The sequence below is a fragment of the Amphiprion ocellaris genome, chromosome 24 (genome assembly GCF_022539595.1).
Source record: "Amphiprion ocellaris isolate individual 3 ecotype Okinawa chromosome 24, ASM2253959v1, whole genome shotgun sequence".
Classification (NCBI taxonomy): domain Eukaryota; kingdom Metazoa; phylum Chordata; class Actinopteri; family Pomacentridae; genus Amphiprion; species Amphiprion ocellaris.
The window spans coordinates 7,226,375-7,250,106 of NC_072789.1; the positions used below are offsets into that span (position 1 = coordinate 7,226,375).

A 23,732-nucleotide genomic window follows, 5' to 3' on the forward strand; every position below is an offset into this window, starting at 1 on the left:
ATTGGCAGCAACTTAGTGGTAAATTAAAGCCAAAAAAAAAAAAAACAAAAGAAATAGGCCAACAAAGAACTCCAGATGGTGATCACTTTAAACTAAACCACCATGTTTTTTTTTTTTATATACACAAGTACAGCACATTATTACACAGAATTGCTTTTTTAAAAAAAGAGGCAAAACATTAAATGAGTCAATACACTATTCCTCTGACAGATAAATCATTGTACAGTTAGCAGATCTGAAGTGTAACCACCAGGTCTCCGAGTGACCTTTTGACCAGAGAATTACAATAATTCTGTCCTTATCCTGAGGAGTTACTGTAGCTGTAGGACTTAAGAGTGACTGCATCATGGATGAGAGCACTCTTTCTGATAGCAGTGCCACCCGCAGGGAGAATAATGCTGGATGGAGGGCAGATTATCCATATGCAAGCACCCTGACATATATACATATCCGAACAAGGGCGTATTTATAGGCACCTCTTGTCACATGCATCAGACACAAACACAAAAAACACACACACGTTGTGAGTGTCAAGCATGTTTCCTGCACTAATCAGTCATAGTGACAATAACCTTTGACCTCGAGGCTTAACCAGTGGGGGATTGTGCCAATGTGTGTGTGTCTGTTCATTTCCATATGAGTAATTTTATGGAAATCTATGCGTACATGTACTACTGTATGTCAGAATGGAAAAACACATATACTATGCATCTGTGTGAGTGTGTGAGAGAGTGAGAGAGAACGAGAGAGAGGCTGTGCTTCCACAATCTAAAAATGGCATCAGATTCCCTGCCACAGTAGAAATGAAGCAGCAGTAGGTTGCTTTTAATCGTTTGATTGTTACAGTACTGTGCTTGTCATTACCAGCAGAGCTTAACCACAGGCAGCAGCACTGATGTTGTTTCCTGCACACACACACGCACGCACGCACACATACACACGCACACGCACGCACACGCGCACACACGCGCACACGCACACATGCACACACAGGCCATCTGGGTACTTTCAGGTTACAGCTAACATCAGTGGTCTTCACTTTGTCCACTTGCACTGCACGTATGTATTACTGTCATGTAAATAAGGCAAATATGTACACTAGAGATGATTGTTTTTGTTTCTTTTCAGCCTTCTACGCAATGATGCTGTTAGATTTGACTATGCTTGGGGGCATTTTTATGCCTTTATTTCATAGCAGAGGAGAAGAAAGGAATTGTGGGGATCGACATGCAGAAAATGGCCTCTAGCTGTGAATCGAACCAGACACTTACTGCTCTTCAGACCTTTTTAAAAGCCAGCATGTAAATAAGGGATAACCTTTACATTTTATTTATATATATATATGTATATATATATATATATATATATATATATATATATATATATATATATATATATATATATATATATATATATATATATATATATATATATACACATAGTGAAATCACTTAACAATTATCACATAAGAAAAATCCAAATAGCCTCATTTAGTGCTGCTTCAGAAACATTTCACGAGTTCAACATCCTGTTTAGAAGAAATTCTTATAAAATCGGGGTGATTAAACAATGTTATGTACATTCAGGTCCATAAATATTTGGATATTGACACAATTTTCAGCATGTCGGCTCTGTACACCACCACAATGGATTTGAAATGAAACAATCAAGATGTGCTTTAAGTGCAGACTTTCAGTTTTAATTTGAAGGTATTTACATCCAAATCAGGTTAACAATTTTGTATGTGCCCTCCACCCTTTTAAGGGACCAAAAGTAATCGGACAATTACTGTCACTACCAGTGAAGCAAATCATCATTTGGCTGAAAAATCAAAACAAAGCCACCAGAGAGATAGAAAAAAACATTAGGTGTGGACAAATCAACTGTTGGGTACATTTTTCAAAAGCAAAGGATTTGTAGCCAAATATTTAAAGTGAGATTGGATACATGGCTATGTTAGTTTGTCCAATTACTTTTGGTCCCTTAAAAAGGTGGAGGGTACATATAAAATGTTTTGTAATTCCTCCACCGTTCACCTGATTTGGATGTAAATACCATCAAATTAAAGTTTCACTTAAAGCACATCTTGATTGTTTCTTTTCAAATCCATTGTGGTGATGTTCAGAGCCAACATGCTGAAAATGGTGTCAATGTCCAAATATGTATGGACCAGACTGTATGTCTTTAAGCAGTTAAAGATGATCAGGAGTCTCCAGCAATCCAAAGAACACGAACAAAAAATGAGCAAAATTAACAAAAAGCTGATTGTACAAAGGTGCTATGTACAAAATTCACAACCACTGGGTATCTACAGAGCACCAACATCTCAGACTAAAACAAACAGGAATGTCAGCCATACTTCACCCTTCCATTTACTTCCACTTACAACCAGAAAGGCTGTGAAAACGAGAGAAACAAAGCATATTCCAATCACGACATCCCCGCTATCACTGTAAAATACACTGAATGGTTGTAATGAGTTAGTATAAACTAAGAGTAGCGTTATCTTCAGCTGACATGTCTTCCTTTTGCTCTGCTCCAGTTCGGTGTGTCTGTTTCACCGTAACTCCATTGTCCAGATAAAACAGAAAACATGGAATGGAGCAGAGCATGAAGCGGAGTGGAGGAACAGCAGAAGTGAGTCATAAAATAGCAGTAAAGACGCTCATGCGGAGCTGAGAATACAACAGTTAACTTAAATTTGGTAAATAATGAAAATGAAATGCTTGTTTTTAAATTCTTTGGCTACTAGGGGCATCACTGAATGCTCTTGACATTTGATTTTACAGTCCGCTGTGGGAGGCCGCATCCGTTATGTAAATAAATCCTGGGAGGGCCAACAGTTTCAAAGGGAGGGACTTATGTGCATCCAAAACGTAGAACAAAGAAGCTCAGATTAAGTTTGACATCATTCTCTGCTTAGGACACAATTTCTTCACCATACCTTTATACATAAGATAGTTATTTGCTGCTATGTTCATTTTCAAAATCTTGTATACAGAACATTTGAAGAAAAAAGTCCTTCTTATCTAATATAAGTGTAGCTTATATCGGTTTCACATGATTTACAGTGATCTACAAGAAAGATTTATCTTAGCCTATACAGGCGAAAAACTACCTCACATAAAGGCAGTGGGTTCATGCACACAGTCAACAGAAAACTCACTCAAGTGGACATATTTTTCTAGCACACTATTTGGCATCCATATACATGTATGCTAAGTAGAGCTATTCATATCTCCAAGTACCGTTGATGTTTTATAGATGTACATGTACATACAGCACATGAACACACCCAGGAAAAAGAAGCACACATACTGTCCTATAAATGCACATGACAGTCATTAATGTCTCTCTTTCATACATACATTTCTACACCGTGTCAATGAAAGCTCATCCTTTTTTCCCCCTAAATGCAACTGTGGTGCCGCCTCATTTGAAAACCATTACTCAGAGGAGAAGCAGCTGGTTTTATGGAGCAAATTTCTATGCATTTGTTTCCATGGATAATTCATAAAATGCCACTATTCACAACACACCACAAGCTTAATGTATACAGGCTTGATGGCAGCCATAATAGCCGGATACCAGATAGTCTGCAACATATGCAGCTTTATCAGCTGGTTGAAACTGCTATATTACTCACTCAGTGAGTGCCTTACACACCATTATCATTAGGTACAGCTGAGTTCTCATTCATGCTGCCACTGTTGCCTGTAGACTTATAGCTTTCTATTTGAAAATGCCACCTTATTTTCAACCATTTTAGCACTTCTAACAATTCTTCATTTTGTTATTTTCACACTTTAGATACATTATATAACCCCATGAAACCAACTGTATATGATACAAAGTGGGATATTTAAAAAAAAAAAAAAAGTGTTCTAGTGTGAAAAAAACAGATGCAGCATGGTGGGTCAGTGGTTAATACAGCATAAAGCACCTTGACTCAGACTGTTTTGTCATATTGTCCAAGTTCTCAACTTTTCTGCAAGGTCAGACGTATTGGAAACTTTAGATTTCCCACTGGTGTGAAGGCCTGTTTGCTGGTGTGTTTCTGGGGTTTTAGCTCTGTGATGTATGGCTTTCCACTCTGTCCATACCAGCTATAGGCTGACAGAATTGTAGGACTAAATCTAATCTGCTAGTTTGCCGTAATATTTAAATTTCTACCTGCAATGAGATACACAGATTTTGACTTTAAAGGGATTATTTTAGGTTTCTGTTCTCTTTACAACCATCCCTGCTAATGGGGCAAGGCAACGGGAATAATTAGAACATGGTATAATAGCCGACAGCCATGTTCTCATTTATTTATCCCAAAGACACTCTTTCCTCTCCTTCACAGAAAATCCTTGAGCTGTTTCGACACAGTAAAGCAATTGGATAATACTGCACTGATGTGGAAAGCAAGCTGAGCCCCAAAACAGTCGTCTCTGTAGGGACGAGAAGTGGCCTCTTATCCCACTTTGTTATGCTTCACACACCTTTATGATAATTGGGAAACCTCCTGCAGTAGATATATACTGTACACACAGGAGGTACTGGAGCATAAAAACATGTCTCAAGTGGATTTGACGACATCCCCAGTGACACAATTGTCATTAAGATTACAGTTCAGTTCAGTAAAGGAGAAAACATCTGCTAATCTGTAACTAATGTTGAGGGATGCCTGAATAGTTCAAGCAGAAAACAAACCCAACCAAACCTTTAATATCATGAGAATGTACTTTTTGTGCTCTGGTATCAATGCTGCTTAATTTTCCTTTATCCAGCCCATTAACTTCAGTGAATCTACATCATAACATCACTGTATTACTATTTATCATCATGCAAACAGCAAAAATACCCAGAGGGATTTGATTCAATCTAGGACAGATAGCGAGAAAAAAAGAGTAATTATGATGTGTGTGCAGTTGATTTGCATGCTTGATTTTGTTAATCTATGAGGTACCGTCATGGCAGCAAAAAAAATGATAACGCCTTGCTTTGAATGACTAACAGCAAACAAGATTTGTCAAGCTATTATTGTGTTTTGTGAGTGAATTAAACATGTCCACATAAAGTCCTTAGCAATTCAAATTATGTCTACCAAAAGACAGAGGATTAAAAATGCTTCATATAACAGAAAAAACGACTTGCATGAGAGTGTGTTAAGTTCATTGAGAATATTTTATGACCAAATATACAGCACGGAAACTTTCTGACCACTAGGTGGTAGTGTTGTCACTTCAATACTGAGAGAGTGAAGAACAGCACTTGCGAGCAACCCTGCATGAAACTAAAGCATTATTTTGTTACGAGAGGAAAAATGTCATGAATCATCTGGCAAATTTACCTGCTGATGCTGACACTGATTAAAATGTACGTCAAATCATTTCCCCTTCCAAATATCTCTGTCTTTTAGAAGCTGATGGCTCAAAGGTGAATATTATAAAGATGGTAAAACAACCACCTTCCTTGTAACTGTGCTTTTTACCCTGTAATTACTGTGATTTAGCACTTGTAGTTGTTCCTGTAATTGTGTGGTGCACTGTTTAAGCTCGCTAGAGTGGCAAAGATTCGAATTAAGACACTAACTGATTTCTATGCTGCTCATCGATGTCACGATGTGTTAAATAATACATGTATGCTGCACGGTTAATAGACACACTGTTCTGCATGTGTTTCGCCTTAGACTGACCATATCAGCAGAGTGCCCCATGCAGCTGGAGGATTTCCCCATGGACGCACACGCCTGCCCTCTCAAGTTTGGCAGCTGTGAGTAAATTCCCTGTCCACTTCTATATTCATATATTTGCTTCTACAACAGTATATACTAATCCTGGCTGTTATTCTGTATTGAGCTATATTGGTGTTTTTTAATCCAAACTTTTTATCTAAATTCAGAGAACAATAAGATACTATTCTGGGTAATTAATGCATCACTACTTCGGGAGGGAGTCAGTTGAAAAGTCATTATCAAGATTGCTGAGTTCGCTGTCATATTTAAAGCAAGATTGTACATTTTATTGAACAGCAGCGGCTACAGCAAGAACTACTGTAAGATGGACATGCAACAACTGCCTTCGCATTTAGCTAAAATGGTGAACAGCAGCAAGTAGAGAAGGATCATATAGTCAGCAAACTGACACAGCAATATACAGTGCCTATGAAAAGTTTTCACCTCCTTGCAAGTCTTCCCCTTTTATTACTTTTCAATATATATTTACACACACGCACACACACATGCACGCACACACACACACACACACACACACACACACACACACACACACACACACACACACACACACACACACACACACACACACACACACACACACACACACACACACACACACACACACACACACACACACACACACACACACACACACACACACACACACACACACACACACACACACACACACAAATGTTCAAGGGCCTGCTGCTGAGAAGCAGACTCACATCATGATGCTGCCACCACCGTGCTTCACAGTGGGGATGGTGTGCTTGTGATGATGAGCAGTGTTTGCCAAAAATAGTGTCTAGTCTGATGGCCAAAAAGCTACATTTTGGCTTCATTAGACCAAAGAATGTTCTTCCAGTTGATTTAAGAATATTTTATATGTCATCTGGCAAACTCTATTTGAGATTTAATGTTTTTTTTTTTTTTAAACAGTGGCTTTCTCCTTGCCACTTGCCTATAAAGCTGTGATTAGTAAAAAAAATCCAGGTTACAGCATTTCAGTTGCTGAAGCTTTCAATTTCTTCAGAGGATTCATAGATTTTTTTTAGGTGTTTTTTTTTTTGCACAGTTAAGATGCTTTTCACAATGTCCTGCTATAGGTAGATTCAACTGTACTATAAAGGATATTCATTGACTTGAAGATTTTCTCATATTCATTCTCTGATATATGTGTTTTAATAACCTTTTCACAGAGTTGCTTAGAGTTTTCTTTTGCCTTTATGGTGTAGTTAGAACAAGGATTCATCAGCAAATGGACCCTCCAGATTCTGGTGTCTTTATACTGGAAGCACTTGACCCACATTCACTGCACTCAGATGATCTCCATTTTACTCATTGTGTGACTTCTAGCACCAATTGGCTGCACCTGAGTTGAATTAAGTGAGTGAGTCTTTAAATCGGATGAATATTTTATACTAACACTAGTTTTACATTTTACATTTTTCATTAATTGACATTACTTTTCAGAAGTCTGTTTTTGTAAATTCCTAGAAAAAAAAATAGTTACATTGACCATGATTTGGGTGTTGAAAAGTGGGAAATCATCCAAGGTGGGTGAATGCTTTTTATTGAAACTGTATATAATCACCATGAGATCAGCATTTACACTTTATTCTTATGGGAAAGGTTCATAAACTGACTTTAATCGAATAACTGGCATGTTTTACAGTATCGGTTGCAGTGACTTTATTCAAACTTGTTGCAAATTGTATCATGTAATACCACCAGTATGGGCAGCTTTCTAAATCAATATTTATGGTCCTTCCTCACAACCACTATTAAAAACTTGAGAAGAGATTACCGCAGGTTCTCCCACACATAATTAGGCTAATGATCGGAAGGGCTTCCCCCAGTGCCTCCTTAACATAGCTGGCCTGTGTGTCCTACTAATGACAACATGTTTAGAAACTTGAGTGACCCAGGGGATATTTAAAGACAGAGTTGGCCAAATGCCACACCTAGGGAGTCTGTCGGGCTAACAGGATGAGCCTCTTATCCCCAGATTTTAGCGAGACTGAGTCCGCACACACTCACTATGTAAGAGAATCGCATTTGACTGCAATCCAATTACAGTGTAAGGAGCTGCCGGGCCTTCCCACTCTAACCTAATCACCAGGCTGTAATGCCCTGCATGTGAAAGGTGAAAGAATGCTACAGGAGTGATGTGCTGATGGAAACACTAAATGACAGCTATTATAAAGGAAAGTGTAGAAGATTATCTGTTGCCTCTGTGTTTGACCCGATCACCTGCCAGACCTCCACAATCATTACTACAACATGAAGCTCTATCGCACCTCCACTGCAAAAAGAAATTGAAAAGAATCCAACTTCCTCTTCTGGAGCACTCATGCAGAAACGTTACTTTAGTCCAGCAATCTGTGATAACACCAGACAGCATTTTGACTGTGGCCACTGTTTACTATTGTCGTCAGAGGGGATAAAAGGAGACGATGTCCTGTGTAAGAAAAAAATCTGCAAATTTAATCCCCCATGCAAAAAAAAAAAAAAAATAGAAAAACTAAATCTGTCCACACATTTTCAGAATGTCATGATGGAGCGCAGTAACTACAAGCAGTTAAGACACATTATTTATAATCTGTCTTGCTTTTGTTTCTCTCTCTAATATAATACATGAATTTAGACTTTATTAAAACTAAGACGGCAGTTCTGTTAGGCTAACACTGGTTACCTCACCAGGATTGGTTCTACTACATACAGTTGCAGAATAAGAAACTGAGAGAATATGTTTCAATTGTATTTAACAGTAGGATCAGTTAAGGCTGTGGCAACGGAACAAGCTTTAATTTGATCTACTGTAGCTGTCTTAACTGTTTATCTGTGACAGAGGGCGGCATGTGTGACAGCAGCTTCTAGACTACGTTGCCAAATTGCGGAAATTTCACAGCCACAGTACAGTTACCTTAGTTTGTGCTCAGTTTTGCTGTTAATGCTAGTTTTACCATCTGTTTTGATAACAGTTATATGTTTCGGTGGCATATTTTGTGTATTATGATGCCTAATTTTAGATTCCAGCTATAAATAATTATTGACCAATCTGTACATTGTGTATGTTTTGTAAACTTTTTGCCATTTAATAGAACCTTGTAACATCAATACAAACAGATTAGTTTGTTGGGGTTCAATCAATGACACGAGGGGCACTTTAAAGTACAGAATAAGCACAGTCCTGGGCTACATTTATCCTAATAGTCTTAAGGTATGCATTCATATCCATCTTTCAGAAATCCATGTATCCACTGCTCTGTGACAGGGTGCTGATTTATTGTGCAATTAAAGCATTGGAGGTCCGCTCCAGGTAAAGGGCAACTAATCTCTTCTTCTGGTTTGCTAATTTAGCTGTTGGCCTCCAGCCCTACATTTCTCAAATGTACACTGAAATTATCCACTAAGGAGAGTAACTCTACTGTACATGGTAATCAGTGAGTCAAATCTAAAGTGAAAATAGTTACTATTCCACACATGCACCGCCTGTATTATTGTAAGACTTCAAAACAATGTGCAGCCAGCCACTAACAAATCTGCAGAGGCACAACAGTAAAAGTTAGAATTGTTGGTGCACCAGACACAAAAAAAAAAACTCTGCAAACTATGTAATGAACTGTGTGAAAAAAAAACCCTGACAGCTCCAACAGTCACATAACATCTGCATCAGTAAAAGGCCACAGGTTACAAGCAGCTCACAGAAACAGAAGAACAGTTGCCAAAGAAAACTACTTCCGCGGAAATTGCCATATGATTACCATAATTGACGGCTCTGTGACAAGAAAAGACTAGTCATTTGGAACTTTGCGAAGCTGGTGTTTATGGCGAGGCGGGTGTTTAGAAATTGCTTGTTCCCTGAATCAGTGCATACAGATGCAGATGATGGTGTGAGGTGCACAAAAACCTGCAGGAGGGAAACAATCAAGCATCGGTCCAATGAGTCATTCTTCAGCCTGTCTTGCCTTGAGCCCACAGTGATACTGCTGAACATACGTAGCAATGAATTGTTTTATGATTGTTCTCATTCCTGCAGCGTTTCATATTCTGAGGTATGAATGTTTGAATAACTTATGTGATCTTAGTAACCAAATATGAACATCAATGACCCTCCAGAATGGAGACATTTCCTCTTTAACGACAGTCGAACAAATATAATCGATGTACTGATTTGTCTCTGACTTGTGGATGACCCCCTCCAGAAGCAAAAAAATGTATCATCAAAATTCCTAGTAATTTTTGGAACAGTGGCTCCTTGATTTTTAGACAGAAGTAGACAAAAGCTTCTAATCATTTCTAGTTGGTGACTGACAACTTTAAAAGCACAGATAATTGTTGCTAGCTGATAGATAGCTTGGTAGCTAAGCTAACATGAGTTGTTTGGAAACTGTCTGACTTACCTCTTCATGTTTCTGTGTTTTAATACAAAACAAGAATAAAAATTGATTTTTTAGCATTGACCTGATGGCTCTGTGCATGATGTATCATCAAGACAGAGCTGCTAATATCAGCCTAAACCCTGATAGTATAAACCTCCCACCTTCTGCCTCAAGCTTAGATGCACTGGCTGCTTGTTAAATACAGAATTGATGTTAAGGCTCTTTTATTTCATTTTGAAGAAAGTGGTAAATGTTTCAGAATCGAAGCTCGTGTGTACCAAAGATTGTGCCTTAGCAGTGGCAGCTCCAAAGCTTTTGAATAGCCTTCCTCCTTCAATCTAATATTCCTCCTCCATTGACAATAGGGGTTCTAATATTTTAGCATTCTATTTTTTTTTATTTTAGAAATTGATCTAGTTATAATCCTGTTCGTCTTATATTTGTACTATTTTATATTTTTAGTTGATTTTACACTTTTGAAATTGGACGTGACAATCACAATGAAGCCCTACCCTAAAACAAGCCCTGCTTTATCATGTAATGTCTTGTAAACTGGATCATAATTTATAAAATAAATATCATCCTGTATTGAAGTAGACTTCATACTAGCGATTGAGACCATAAACTTATTTGGGATATGTTTACTGAGGTAGCAGATCAAGCGAGAAGTCATGTTATTTTTTCATAAACTTCTATAAAAACAGACTTATCTCCAAAGTAATCACCCCCTGCTGGCTGTTAGAAAAAATGTAGGTTCGCTTCCACATTGGCTTCACTGGTCAGACCTGGAGTATATGTCCATCTTTTAAATATAGTTTATTGAAATGGGGAGTTACTACAGAAAAGATGCACTGGTTCGACTGTTGGTGTTGGTGGAACCTCACTATTTAATCTGCTAATTGACCTTAGACTACTCAATTACAAAGGAGTAAGCTTGTTAGCCTGGCATGCTGGCATTTGTGGCTCGTTTAATACAAGTAATTAATTGATTTTGTCATATGTGACACTTCAGTCTCTCCGTGTAGAGAAAATCAGAGTTGAACCCTGTGGTAGTATTGGCATGTGCGGCACACTGGATATTAATATATGTAGAACTTGTTTTTGTGAAATCATCTGCATTTACTTCCTTTAATACTTCACGCAGAAGCTGAGCTACAGTAAGTGATGAGTTTGGCTGTAGCTCCTTTTGCCTCACACACAAGGCAGGAGCAACAAAGCATGAAGTGTGAAGTGTTGGAAAGTTGGCACCGGCGCACGGCCTCGCCTGCCAAAGTCTTTAGCTCCTTCTTCTGCATAATGAAATTCACCAATAATCCCCTATTGCAATCTGACTACTCTCCAATTAAGGTCCTGAACTTTGGCCTGACAGTGCCTAAATTTAAACACTACATTGTGTACGCGAGGATCCAGCTGCCAAGTGAGCACCCAGAATGGAAATACTGAGGTTAAGATGCTATCTGCCAGCTAGAAATAAATGATGCCAGGCCTGTTATACAAGAACAAGTCAAGCTTTAAGTAGTGTTTGTCCCAGTCAGCAAAATTACTTGCAAAAGCTTTAATGCAATTTCAGCTTGTCTCATATTGTATTCATAGATTTAATAGGCATAATTGTCTATTTCATGCCTCCAGAAATCACCAGATGAGGAAACAACACTTGGCTGCACAAATTTTTACTGCGCATGTACTCTTAAAAGTTTCTTGTCATTCCAAAAAAAGTCCTCATGACTTTCTATCCCCAGTATTAAATCTGTTGCTTTTACAGAGTATCAAAAATAAAAAAAAATAAATGCTGAATGAAACTGAGCAGCTACTGTAAGTAGGCTGACGCAGTCCTCCTCTCTCATTATATTTCTTCTCAGCACATAATTAATTTTCCCAATTCCCCCCTCAGCTTGTCTGTTTTTCAAATATGGTTTTACAATATCAACCAGTAGTTTTCCAGATCTTGCAACATAAATTGATATTATCACAAACAGTGTTTTTTAAGTGACAGTTTTTGCCATGCTATCATCCTTCTTTTTATACCATGGGCCTGGTTTTGGAAACAGGTGACAATATTTACAACCAGCAGTGAGTAAATTGCACAAATAATCCTCTTTTCCAATAAATAGTGCAGCTGAATTGAATCCAGAGATGACAAACACGCAATCTGAGATCTAAAACAAATTCAGAGATGAAGCCGTCCCCTCGTGCCAGTTACAATTTTCGTCTTTCAATATTTCAGCACTCACAACAGAGCAGATGATAGATCAATGTCCAGTGTCGGTGCAATAGTCGGCATGAATAAATGAAACAGCAGGCGAGGTTTCAGAGTTTGCTCGGTGTTTTTCATCACAAGTGTGATGCAACACATTTTGGTTAATCTGACTCAGTCTGGTTGCTGCTGACAGGGGAGCTCACCTCTGACCTAGAGGTGTGGTTTAAACAAAAATGCACTCAAATATCCACCCACCCCCCCCTCCACACCCACACCCACACCCACACACCCACACACCCACACACCCACACACACACACACACACACACACACACACACACACACACACACACACACACACACACACACACACACACACACACACACACACACACACACACACACACACACACACACACACACACACACACACACAAATACAGGCCTGCAAGCAAAATTCTGTTTTTGGCCTTAAGCCTGCAGTCTAATCAAAATGTGCTACAAAGACTCACATCAGCACTCAGTCAGACACAAGCAGACAGGCAGCTGCACATAATATGAGTGATGGCAGCACCGCAACTTCCGCTGATGTGTTAACAATCAACTGTGGTAAAAACAAAAGCACGTTTTGGAACATTTTACTCACATTTTGAACATCTGTGTATGAAAATATTAAATTCAAAGTCTGATTAATCTGTCTTTTTCTGTCTCTCAGATGCCTATCCGGTGTCAGAGGTGGTCTACACTTGGACTCAGGGAGCTGCTAAGTCTGTGGTGGTGGCAGAGGACGGCTCCAGGCTAAACCAGTACCATCTTCTTGGGCAAAGTGCTGGCACAGAGGACATACACACAAGCAGAGGTGCGTGCATTTGTGTTTTACCTATTTTAACAACAGCATTGTAATAGAAATGTCGTACTTGTTGTGGTACTAGGAGTAAAATACGAAGAAATTTGATGCTGGAATTAAAGCAGCAGAAGCAGTACAACCTAATCCCAAAGGATGCAATCTGTCGATGAATGCAAAAGCAATGATGCAAGAAAAATAAAGAAAAGGTAACATGTTGCAGTGAAAGAATCCGAGCCCGAGCAGACAGCTATTGTTTAACAAGAAGTGTAGCATACACAGTACAGTAGAATGAGGCAGAATAACTAAGGCTATAGCATGTAAAAGACTAAAAAGGTACATATTGTGTAAGTTTACGGTAGTGTAGTCAGGAATAATATCAGTGTATGGATAACTATAATGTATAGTTACATTTGAGAAAGGGAAAAAGCTGTGGACAGAATGCCCACAACAACAGCCGTTATTATTGATGGAAATGTTGAATATTTTTCAAATTCTAATTCAAATTTCTAACACACCCCAAACTCAACACCAATTAAAGCTCTATATGGCTGATTTGTATGTTTGTAGCAACTATTTTCAAAGTGCTATTCTAATTAACTGCTGCAACTTTCACGTAGATCAGTTGCTACAGTGAGTAATGCTTTCTTTTAAGCATCCAGCAGGGGGTGACTCATCTGGAGTCAGATTGTATAGAGGTCTGTGATTTTTTTTTTTTTCCAAAGTAAACTATTTCCTAATGAGTTTAAGGTCTCAGTATTCAGTTTCAAGACTTTCTGAATGCATTTTGTAAATTGTGTTGCCATTCAGAGGAATATATATGATACATAGAGCTTATTTTAAGGCATGGCTACCTTGTTATTCACTGGTCGCTATGGTGTCCTCAGGTTCCCCAGTGAGCTTTCAAGACGAAATTACAAAGCTTCGTGGCAGTCCTCAATTAACCTATAGATAATGCCACAGTCGCTATGTCAGTCTTTTACATAGTGGCATACAACTCAACTGCCAACTTTTCTTACATTTGCAAACAAGAATATGTTTGAGTGCTGATGTTTATACAGGTTAGAACATTATGCTTATTATGTGAGATATGATATGAGCTCTTTTGTTGTTCATCATCATAAATGGGATCATATATTACCAAGATATTAGTTTTGACACGTGGGTTAATAAGTGCAGTTAGGCCTGGTAGTTACTGTAGTACCAGTAAATCTCCATATAAGAAATAGCTTGCGTGGTTCAATCTGTAAAAATCTCGACTTGGTGAACATTTAGGTTATAACTACTTTAATTTTCATAGACCTCCACAGTTGTCCAAAAAGGGGAATTAATTTTGAGTATACCTACAGTTGCTATTGTTAGTTTGGGCCTTTTTACGAAGTTTGAAGACATCAGAAAGATGTAAAGTAATGCCTTGCCATTTAAGCTTGTTTTTTTTTTTAATATATATATAAGAAACACAGTGATAGCATGATGTAAAATTAATATTTAATTTCAAGTAAATGTATTTCTAAAGCCCTGGGATTACATCATTTCAGTGTCTTATCCCCAAGCCATCTCAATAACAACCCCGGCAACATTTTCTAATAAATTCCTCCCATCAAGCAAAGTTTTTACAAGGTAAAGATGGAACCGTGGGAGTTTCTTGTTAACTGAAATAAGGCTGACTCAGCTGCTGCTCAACCGGGCCCTATTTGTCATTTAAAAACCTTTTATGACCAATCAATTTATAATTAACTGAAGAAACCACCAGCGGGAAGACTAAGACCATCCCAAACGGATAAAACCTCCACTGTGCAATTTTACCCTCACTTTACTCTTTTCTTCACTTTTCTTGTGCACCCTTTTTTTTAAATGAGTGAAATCATACTGGATGTGGGTGCATATAAAGTGTAATACCAAATAACGTGATGTAACTAATTCTAGATTAGAAAAGATAAATGCTGTGATGAGAGATGGGCGTGCGAGGCGGAGAGTAAATGTGGGAAATATTATCAGGAGATCAGAGTCAATGAGTGGAGGCTAGTGGAGGAGAGTAGCCTATCCCTCACACAACCAGCTGTCTACAGGGCCGGACAGCCCTGTCAAACAACACTTATCCCTGCATGTGCCCATGCGCACGCACACACACAAACGCACACACACGCGCACACACACACACACACACACACACACACACACACACACACACACACACACACACACACACACAAACGCACACAAACGCGCGCACACACACACACACACACACACACACACACACACACACACACACACACACACACACACACACACACACACACACACACACACACACACACACACACACACACACACACACATCATAGAGCTGCAGAGAGACCTGAGACCTCGGGTTAATCCTCCATTCCAACCACCCATCAGCTTTTGCATAAGAAGATGACATCACAGATCAGCGAGGGATTGGTTGGGTGGCTGTCGCTGAGTGTATCTGTGTGTTTGCGGGCACTTGCACATTTATCTTAGTACTACATGTCCTCACAATTACAAACATACACAGTGAGGTAATTTGCATGGTAAGCACATTGATGTATAGTTATTTCTGGGCTGCAAGTTCGGTGTGGGGATAGTATTGTGGTGAAATGGTAGATAATGCAGATTTAAATGGGCACAATAGTAAACTCAGTTCTTTGGTGTCACATAAAGGAAGTAGTTTGATTTAAAATTAAGTTTGGTCCCCACAAAGCTAGAGCAAGAAATGTGTTTGTGTCTGCATGTTAGGATTGGACAGCCTCATCTGACACGTGGGGGGTGGGGGGGGGGGCTGAAAGGCATCTGCTTAATACTCTTATGTAAAACGGAACTGTAATACACTTCCCTCTAGTTTCTAGTAGAATCATTATTAAAAGTGTGGATTTCCCCTGATTTTTTTTTTTTTTTTTTTTTTGTGCACCACAGTTGAATCCCTGTCTTTGCTGGCCGACTCAGTAGTTCAGCTGAGTGACTGCATGGCTGCCCTGCTAGAGGGCTGATTGTATGATTGATCGGTTTGTCATGTTGACTGCTGATCAAAGAATGACTAAATGTTTTATAGCTGGTTGACAAATGTTTTCTTCCCTGCTGACATGCTGCATTAATTTGGATGTTGGTTGCTGCAGTCTGTTGACTGTGAATAAAATGAACGGTGAGGCAATCGAACTGGAGATACCAAATGTCTCTCTGGTCATGTAGTTTACAAGCTTGCACATACAACACATCTATCATCCAAATAATTCCCATGAGTGAAAGGAGAAGTCAAAAGCCTCCTTAAAACTGTTTACCAATAAAGACTTGTCTGATTAGCTGAAGAGTGCAAAAAAAGTATTTTTAAATGAAGTAGTACTAAGAAAGGGGAGCTTTAAGTATATTAAAGGTTCAAATGGTGGGGAAAAAAACAAACATTTTTATTGTGTTTTGTAGTTAAAATAAAAGCTCTTAAGATTAGAACTTTTCCACCCCTAACATGCCAGTCCTCAAACTCCCCACAACGAGCTAGCCTCTTGCCCATCCAACCAAGAATTCGACCCAGGTGCAACCTCACACGTGACTAATCAATAGTCATCCAGCTCAAACAACCACAGCAGTCAATCAAAGATGCAGAGAGCGTATTCTTCCTGAAGGGGGCGGGGACAGCCCTAGAACTAGGGGTTAAACGGTCATGGTGAATTTAACCACGTTTGCAGTATTTCAAGATGAAAAACTAAAAGACACACTCTGGGAACATATGAGATTTTTATGAATTTATGCGAAAGGGGCACAATACGGGAAAATTATAAACAAAATTCTGCTAACATTTGGTGGTATTTATCAAGTACCAACGAAAGCTTGACACACGAGCTGAATAGATTTCCTCCACATATGACATCTGCAGAGCTGGTTATGGTATTATATTAATCATGTATTGTTTGCATCCATGTTTGCTAGCTAGCATTCTTGTTCCCTGACATCTTTGTATATTACTGTCACCAACTGTCTATCAGAGGAATAACAGACACAAGAAACCAGTGGCAGGTGTTACTAGTTTGCATTGTTGTGCACAATGCAAAAAAAATCAAGTTCCCACTTGTAAAAACATTACTCCATAGCACCGTTCGCTGCCGCAGGGTACCTTTAAATGTGCTCAGGGTATTCCCATCATTTTTCATTCGCATCTTTCCCATATACCGAAAGACTTTTACGGCCATATTTTGTTCAGTAAATCAGCTCTGAATGGTCATGCAGTGGCACAAAATAACTTGCAAAATGCCATGCCATTGTGTGACAAGCTAAAAATCGGCAATCTATTTTCTAATTACGCTGTCAAACTATACAATGTTATTCTACCAGGTTTGGACTTTGCTGACAATGTTTAATGACACCAGCTCCTCCTTGTTTCTCATATGGGTAAATGAACAAAGACCAGGCATAAACAATATGTCATCCCCTGTAGATTATTCCTGCATATTTACGTGTATAAATAAATAACGCTGTTTGATTGAATGTTTTATCGGTTTTCAAGGTCACCGTGTATGTATTTCTATGTTTACTTGACATTACCCTGTTTGCCCTAAATCATCGAACCATCTGCTGTCGTGACTGTTTCGACAAAACGCTAAACATTATCTGAGAACTCCATTTAGCCGTAGGCCTACGGCCAGTAAATCATCATTCATGCAGCTCAAAGCTTCTGTCTGGAAAGCATCCAAATCAGTGGTGGAGATTGCTGATGAGTTTGCACTCTGGGGTCACAGTCAGTCCAGTAGGCTAATTTACTGTGTGTATGTCTTTGACCCTCTTGCCGATAACTTTCTCAGACCAAATATGACATTTTTAGTTGTGCCAGAACAGTTTTCACACAATAACATGGTTTAAATGTAATATTACTCTCTTTGGATGTCATCGACAAGTGTTACTTCACTTGAGTGTTTATATAGTTGCATATCATCACAACCTGAAAGTCTTTTTTTAACACCTTGTAGCAGTCGTTTGTGTTGCCTGGTGCAATGTGACGATATTTGAATCTTTAATATGTACAAGACTGACGAGCAAAGTGATCTAAGTAGGGAATCTTATGGGCAATTGTTGGACTACTTTGGTTCAACATGGCAGCACATAATCAAAAACTAAGTTGTATATGAAGGGTGATAAATGCACCCTATAAAGGTGTGTTTGCAGTTAAGACCAGTCGATGGTCTTTGCTCTGGTAAAAGGTGGGACTTAACTGTGGTTTCTCTGCTTGATTCAAAGACGCCTGCTGTTTTATTGGGTCTAGAAAAAGCAATGAAGCACTTGCAAAGCTGAAACAGTCAAAACAGTTAGTTAATGGCCATCTGGCCTTCTTCTGCTCTTAGTCTTTGCAGTAACCATTTGTCTCCTGGCCCTAACTGCAAAGCCTCAAGGAAAACAGTGGACCACTTTGCCTCAATGGGCAACTCTTTAACTGTCTTTATTATCTGTCTTAACACTTTTAACTTTACGTTTTCCTCTGATTCAAATTCCTTAAATTCCAAAAGACCAAGATTTAAGCTTTAATGTTATTTGTTTGATTTGTTACAGGTTGTCAATGAACACAGATCTTGAAACCTCAGTCCAAGTCTTAAAATACTCTATGGTTGTTGGTGTTAGTCTTTAATTAGCACATCTAATCTTAGACCGCACTCCCAATTGAGTACATGAAAGAGGAGCTAAGTCCATGAGTTTTTCTTGACAGCTTTAAGGATCTCAGACAGCAATATCTTTCCTTAAATAACTCCCCGACTCTAAAAGCAGATAAGACTTAATATAGCAACAGTTCCGTCTGCACTTTGCAGGAACTTGTAGGGCCGTATTCTTTGGAATACTATTGTTTCTTTTTGGGCCAAAATGTGATCCTAAATAATCTTAAGAGATACTTAAATTTCTAGAGGATAATCACTAGCTTGAACCTCTTTGTGGACCCTTCAGGCCAAGCAAAGCAAAATCTTATCCTCCTTTACTCACCAGTTGACCAGCATGGCAGCATTGTTCCCCGAAATGAAAGGAAGTTCCCCTCGGACGTGGCGAAATACAAATCCTTGGGAGAAAAGTAGTAAGATCCACCAGAGGAACATGTTCCTCTTCATTCCTCTGCCCCCAGTCCTGTCGGGATCCATGCATTAAAGGCCAAGGTGAGCCTGGGGTGTCCCAGGGTGGCAGTGCCTGGATGTGCCTGGATGTTTCAGACAGCAGTAGAAGTCAACGGGGTAGATGTGAGCCAGGCGGCCTGGAGTCATGAGGGCATCAGAGGGCCCAGGTGATGGGGTCGCAGTGAGAACTAACAGTGCTGGGGGTCTCCTAATTGAGGCATGGTAGTGGTGGAGATGGATTTAGCGGTTGTTTGCTCTCAGCACAGAGCACCTGCATGAACATACAAATTTCCCTCACTTTGAACCCGCTGTCACTTATGCCCGCAGTGTACTTCCTGATTTGCTTCTTCTTTCCTTCGCACGCCTGCCAGTCCGATCATTATTCCACAAACAGCTGCCAAATAACAAAAAAGAAAAATCCAACATGAAAAAGATAGGAGATGTCCACACGGCTAGCCCCCCTCCATCCCACCAGTGATCAGCAGCAGTGAGTGTCTCTCTCCGTGGCTTAGACTGTGTGCTGAAGTGTGTGTCAACAGTGAGAAATCATGCTTCATGTGTGTTTCACTGTGTGTGTCGGAGCCTCGACTGGCAGCCTGCGATGGGTGGAGTTTCGAGATCTGTGAGGATCCCAGGACGAGAGCTTCAGCACCCCCCTCCCCTTTCACTCCCTCTTTCTCTCACTGATGGCAGGATGCAGATTGTAACCAGGGATTAGGGACGTTCAAAAATCCGATTTTGCCTGGAGAAAGCCTTGTGTATTACTCTGCGTGTGTGTGTGTGTGTGTGTGTGCGTGTGTGCGTGTGTGTGTGAGGGGGAGAGAGAGAGCTGCTTGTGTACATGTGCCTTAGTGTGTGGAATATAGTCATTGGATTTCATAGTTTACCAGCGCCTGCAGTCGCAAACTGCTGCTGGGAGAGGATTTTTTTTAAAGCCTCAAATGCAATCTTTGGTTGTTTAACTGAATAGTGTCCTCTCTCTATCTGTCTCTCTCTCTCTCTCTGTCCACATTCTCTATCTCTGGATTTACCTCCCACTGTCATCGGCCATTGTTGAATCCCAGACATTAACTGCATAATAATCTATTGTTGTATTTTGCCAAAAATTAACGCCGCTTGTGCTCATTTTTCAATTTAATAATGGATTTGAAGTTTGCTGTTACGTTTGGCTGAATATGAAATGTTCTCTTTATCCCGGCTTCATTTTTAACTGTTCCACCTCTGACGCTTTCTATTCTTCAGTTCCAACACCTCTAATTATTTCATTACTGCAACAGGTGGATGGTACAGAGATACACTATACTGCCAAAAGTATTTGCTCACCTGCCTTGACTGGCATATGAACGTAAGTGACATCCCATTCCTAATCCATAGGGTTCAATATGATGTTGGTCCACCCTTTGCAGCTAGAACAGCTTCAACTCTTCTGGGAATGCTGTCCACAAGGTTTAGGAGTGTGTTTATGGGAATTTTTGACCATTCTTCCAGAAGCACATTTGTGAGGTCACACACTGATGTTGGACCAGAAGGCCTGGCTCTCAGTCTCTGCTCTAATTCATCCCAAAGGTGTTCTGTCGGGTTGAGGTCAGGACTCTGTGCAGGCCAGTCAAGTTCATCCACACCAGACTCTGTCATCCATGTCTTTATGGACCTTGCTTTGTGCACTTGTGCACAGTCATGTTGGAAGAGGAAGGAGCAGCTCCAAACTGTTCCCACAAAGTTGGGAGCATGGAATTGTCCAAAATGTCTTGGTATGCTGAAGCATTCAGAGTTCCTTTCACTGGAACTAAGGGGCCAAGCCCAGCTCCTGAAAAACAACCCCACACCATAATCCCCCCTCCACCAAACTTTACACTTGGCACAATGCAGTCCCACAAGTATGGTTCTCCTGGCAACCACCAAACCCAGACTGGTCCATCAGATTGCCAGATGGAGAAGAGTGATTGGTCACTCCAGAGAAGGCATCTCCACTGCTCTAGAGTCCAGTGGTGGCTGCTTTACACCACTGCATGCCACGCTTTGCATTGCACTTGGTGATGTATGGCTTGGATGCAGCTGCTGGGCCATGGAAACCCATTCCATGAAGCTCTCTGCTGAAGCACTGTTCTTGAGCTAATCTGAAGGCCACATGAAGTTTGAAGGTCTGTAGTGATTGACTCTGCAGAAAGTTGGTGACCTCTTGGCACTATGTGCCTCAGCATCCGCTGACCCCGCTCCATCAGTTTACGTGTCCTACCACTTGGTGGCTGAGTTGCTGTCGTTCCCACACACTTCCACTTTCTTATAATACAGCTGGCAATTGACTGTGGAACATTTAGGAGTGAGGAAATGTCAGGACTGGATTTGTTGCACAGGTGGCATCCTATCACAGTTCCACGCTGGAATTCACTGAGCTCCTGAGAGCGACCCATTCTTTCACAAATGTTTGTAAAAGCAGTCTGCATGCCTAGGTGCTTGATTTTATACACCTGTGGCCATGGAAGTGATTGGAACGCCTGATTCTGATTATTTGGATGAGTGAGTGAATACTTTTGGCAACATAGTGTACATTAGCCTGGGTAAGAGTTTATGACTGCTTTTCAAGTGCGCCTTTGTACCCATTTTACACAGTGATTGAGCATCATCTGAGCAATTTTAGGTATGATGCTCCCACTACTGACTGTTTACGGTCATAAAAAGTCTTCTCCTATGTGACAATCTAAATATCATTTGTATCACTTTAATAGTTTCCTCTATGGACAAACAATATTCACCCCAGTGTGCTTCAACTTAAAGCAGATATCACTGTCATTAGGATATTGTTGTTTACTGTCCCTGTCTAACTTTATGTCCTTTTTATTCCTGTGTCTCCCCTCAGGACAGTATACAGTGATGATGGCCCACTTCTACCTGAAGAGGAAGATTGGATATTTTGTCATCCAGACATATATGCCGTGTTTCATGACTGTAATCCTGTCCCAGGTGTCATTTTGGCTAAACAGAGAGTCAGTCCCTGCTAGGACTGTCTTTGGTGAGTGAAGCTGCTTATTTACTCTATTTTTATGTTTTACTTTTTTATTTATCTGGGTAATATTCCTGTCATGCACATTCACACAAGGGAGAATAATAACAGTTGCCCACTGAGCAGCAGCACTGCAGTAGCTGGCAGTTAGGAGTTATTAAAGTGCCCACCTTTGAGTTGAGTGAGCCCAGACTGTTGCTTGTTTCCAGCCAACTTGTTAAAACTCAATTTAAACTTGTCACATTTAACTTTGTTTGCACCCAGGGGTGACCACCGTGCTGACCATGACCACCCTCAGCATCAGCGCCAGGAACTCGCTCCCCAAAGTGGCCTACGCTACAGCCATGGACTGGTTCATTGCTGTCTGCTACGCTTTCGTCTTCTCTGCCCTCATTGAGTTTGCCACAGTGAACTATTTCACCAAGAGGAGCTGGGCCTGGGACGGCAAGAAAGCTCTGGAAGCACAGCACCCAAAGGTACAGAACAAAACACCTTAAAATACCACACACGTAAATGTGGCTGTGTGTGCGCTGTCTACTGTAAAGAATCATATCCAGTTTCACACGGCTTACGTCACTGTTAATCATCTTCTAAAAACACACTTTTAGACAGGTTTGCTCCCACATTTGGAAACGAACTTGCAGAGAAATTAAATTGCTTAAAATAGGTCATCATTTACAGCAATGATTTCATCACGTCTACAGTCCCATTGCAGGCTAGTGCAGGTGTCTGTGGGGACCATTTTTTGATAGCATTCCTGTGTTTAAGAAATATTGTACATGATTTATGACTGAGGCAATGTCAAAAACCACTGCTTTAATAAGCAATTCCATTAGAACATTTAACTTACAAGAAAACCAAAGTGTGAAAGATGAAGGACTATGTGAATTTAGTCATTTCTTGGAAACAATTGGGAATGCGAGAATAAAATGTCAGATAATGTACACCCATAGACACAATAAGGTGAGGAGGTGGAATAAATCATGCAAAACCAAGACCTTAGAGAAATCATTTGTCATTTCTTCAAATATGGCGAATTGATTGCTTGTTATGAGTTAGATGAACATAGCAGGGAGAAATAGTTTGCATAGCTCTGCCAAAACATTAAAAACTAAATTTTCAGACTCCTTAAGAACCCGTAAGCAGCTTGCAGAGCTTAACATAAAGACAAAAAGAAGAAGGAAAACAGCTAACCTGGCTCTGCCTAAATGCAAAACGCAACAAATACCAGCCTGTTAAAAGCCAGGGAGCAGCTACTATAAGTTAGTACATAGACTGGAGGACAAGAGAAAAGAAAAAGAATGGTCCTATTTAAAACTTAAAAGCAAAAACACATATCACTTAAGAGCCTGAAAGGGATTAGCGTAGCTTAGCAATAAAGACTGGGGGAGAAAGACAACAGCTAGCTTGGCAATGCTAAATGGTTAAAAACAAGACAACAAATTCCGGCAAACAGCTAGCTTACCCTAAAATAAA

General features: G+C 39.9%; 2 protein-coding genes across 8 annotated transcripts in view; one reads left to right on the plus strand and one right to left on the minus strand.

The window, feature by feature from the left end:
• Window positions 1–23,732, minus strand: part of LOC111563566 (gamma-aminobutyric acid receptor subunit beta-3-like) — a 157,532-nt gene that overhangs the window by 56,261 nt on the left and 77,539 nt on the right. The window contains exon 1 of one of the 7 annotated variants that reach the window (XR_004846730.2): window positions 19,131–19,925. The exons of 3 other annotated variants lie outside the window; for them this stretch is intronic. Coding sequence is in view for 3 of the 4 variants with exons in the window: in XM_035944665.2 (XP_035800558.1) it covers window positions 19,131–19,282 (152 nt within the window). In the remaining variant the exon portion in view is untranslated. Of the gene's footprint in view, window positions 1–19,130; window positions 19,926–23,732 lie in introns of those variants that run through there. 3 more of the 7 variants (XM_035944665.2, XM_035944666.2, XM_035944670.2) reach the window with 3 other exon arrangements.
• The window catches only part of LOC111563568 (gamma-aminobutyric acid receptor subunit alpha-5-like), a 37,403-nt gene that overhangs the window by 5,942 nt on the left and 7,729 nt on the right, over window positions 1–23,732 (plus strand). The window contains exons 6-9 of the mRNA XM_023262685.3: window positions 5,678–5,760; window positions 13,026–13,169; window positions 22,113–22,265; window positions 22,521–22,732. Coding sequence (XP_023118453.1) covers window positions 5,678–5,760; window positions 13,026–13,169; window positions 22,113–22,265; window positions 22,521–22,732 — 592 coding nt within the window. The remainder of the gene's footprint in view (window positions 1–5,677; window positions 5,761–13,025; window positions 13,170–22,112; window positions 22,266–22,520; window positions 22,733–23,732) is intronic.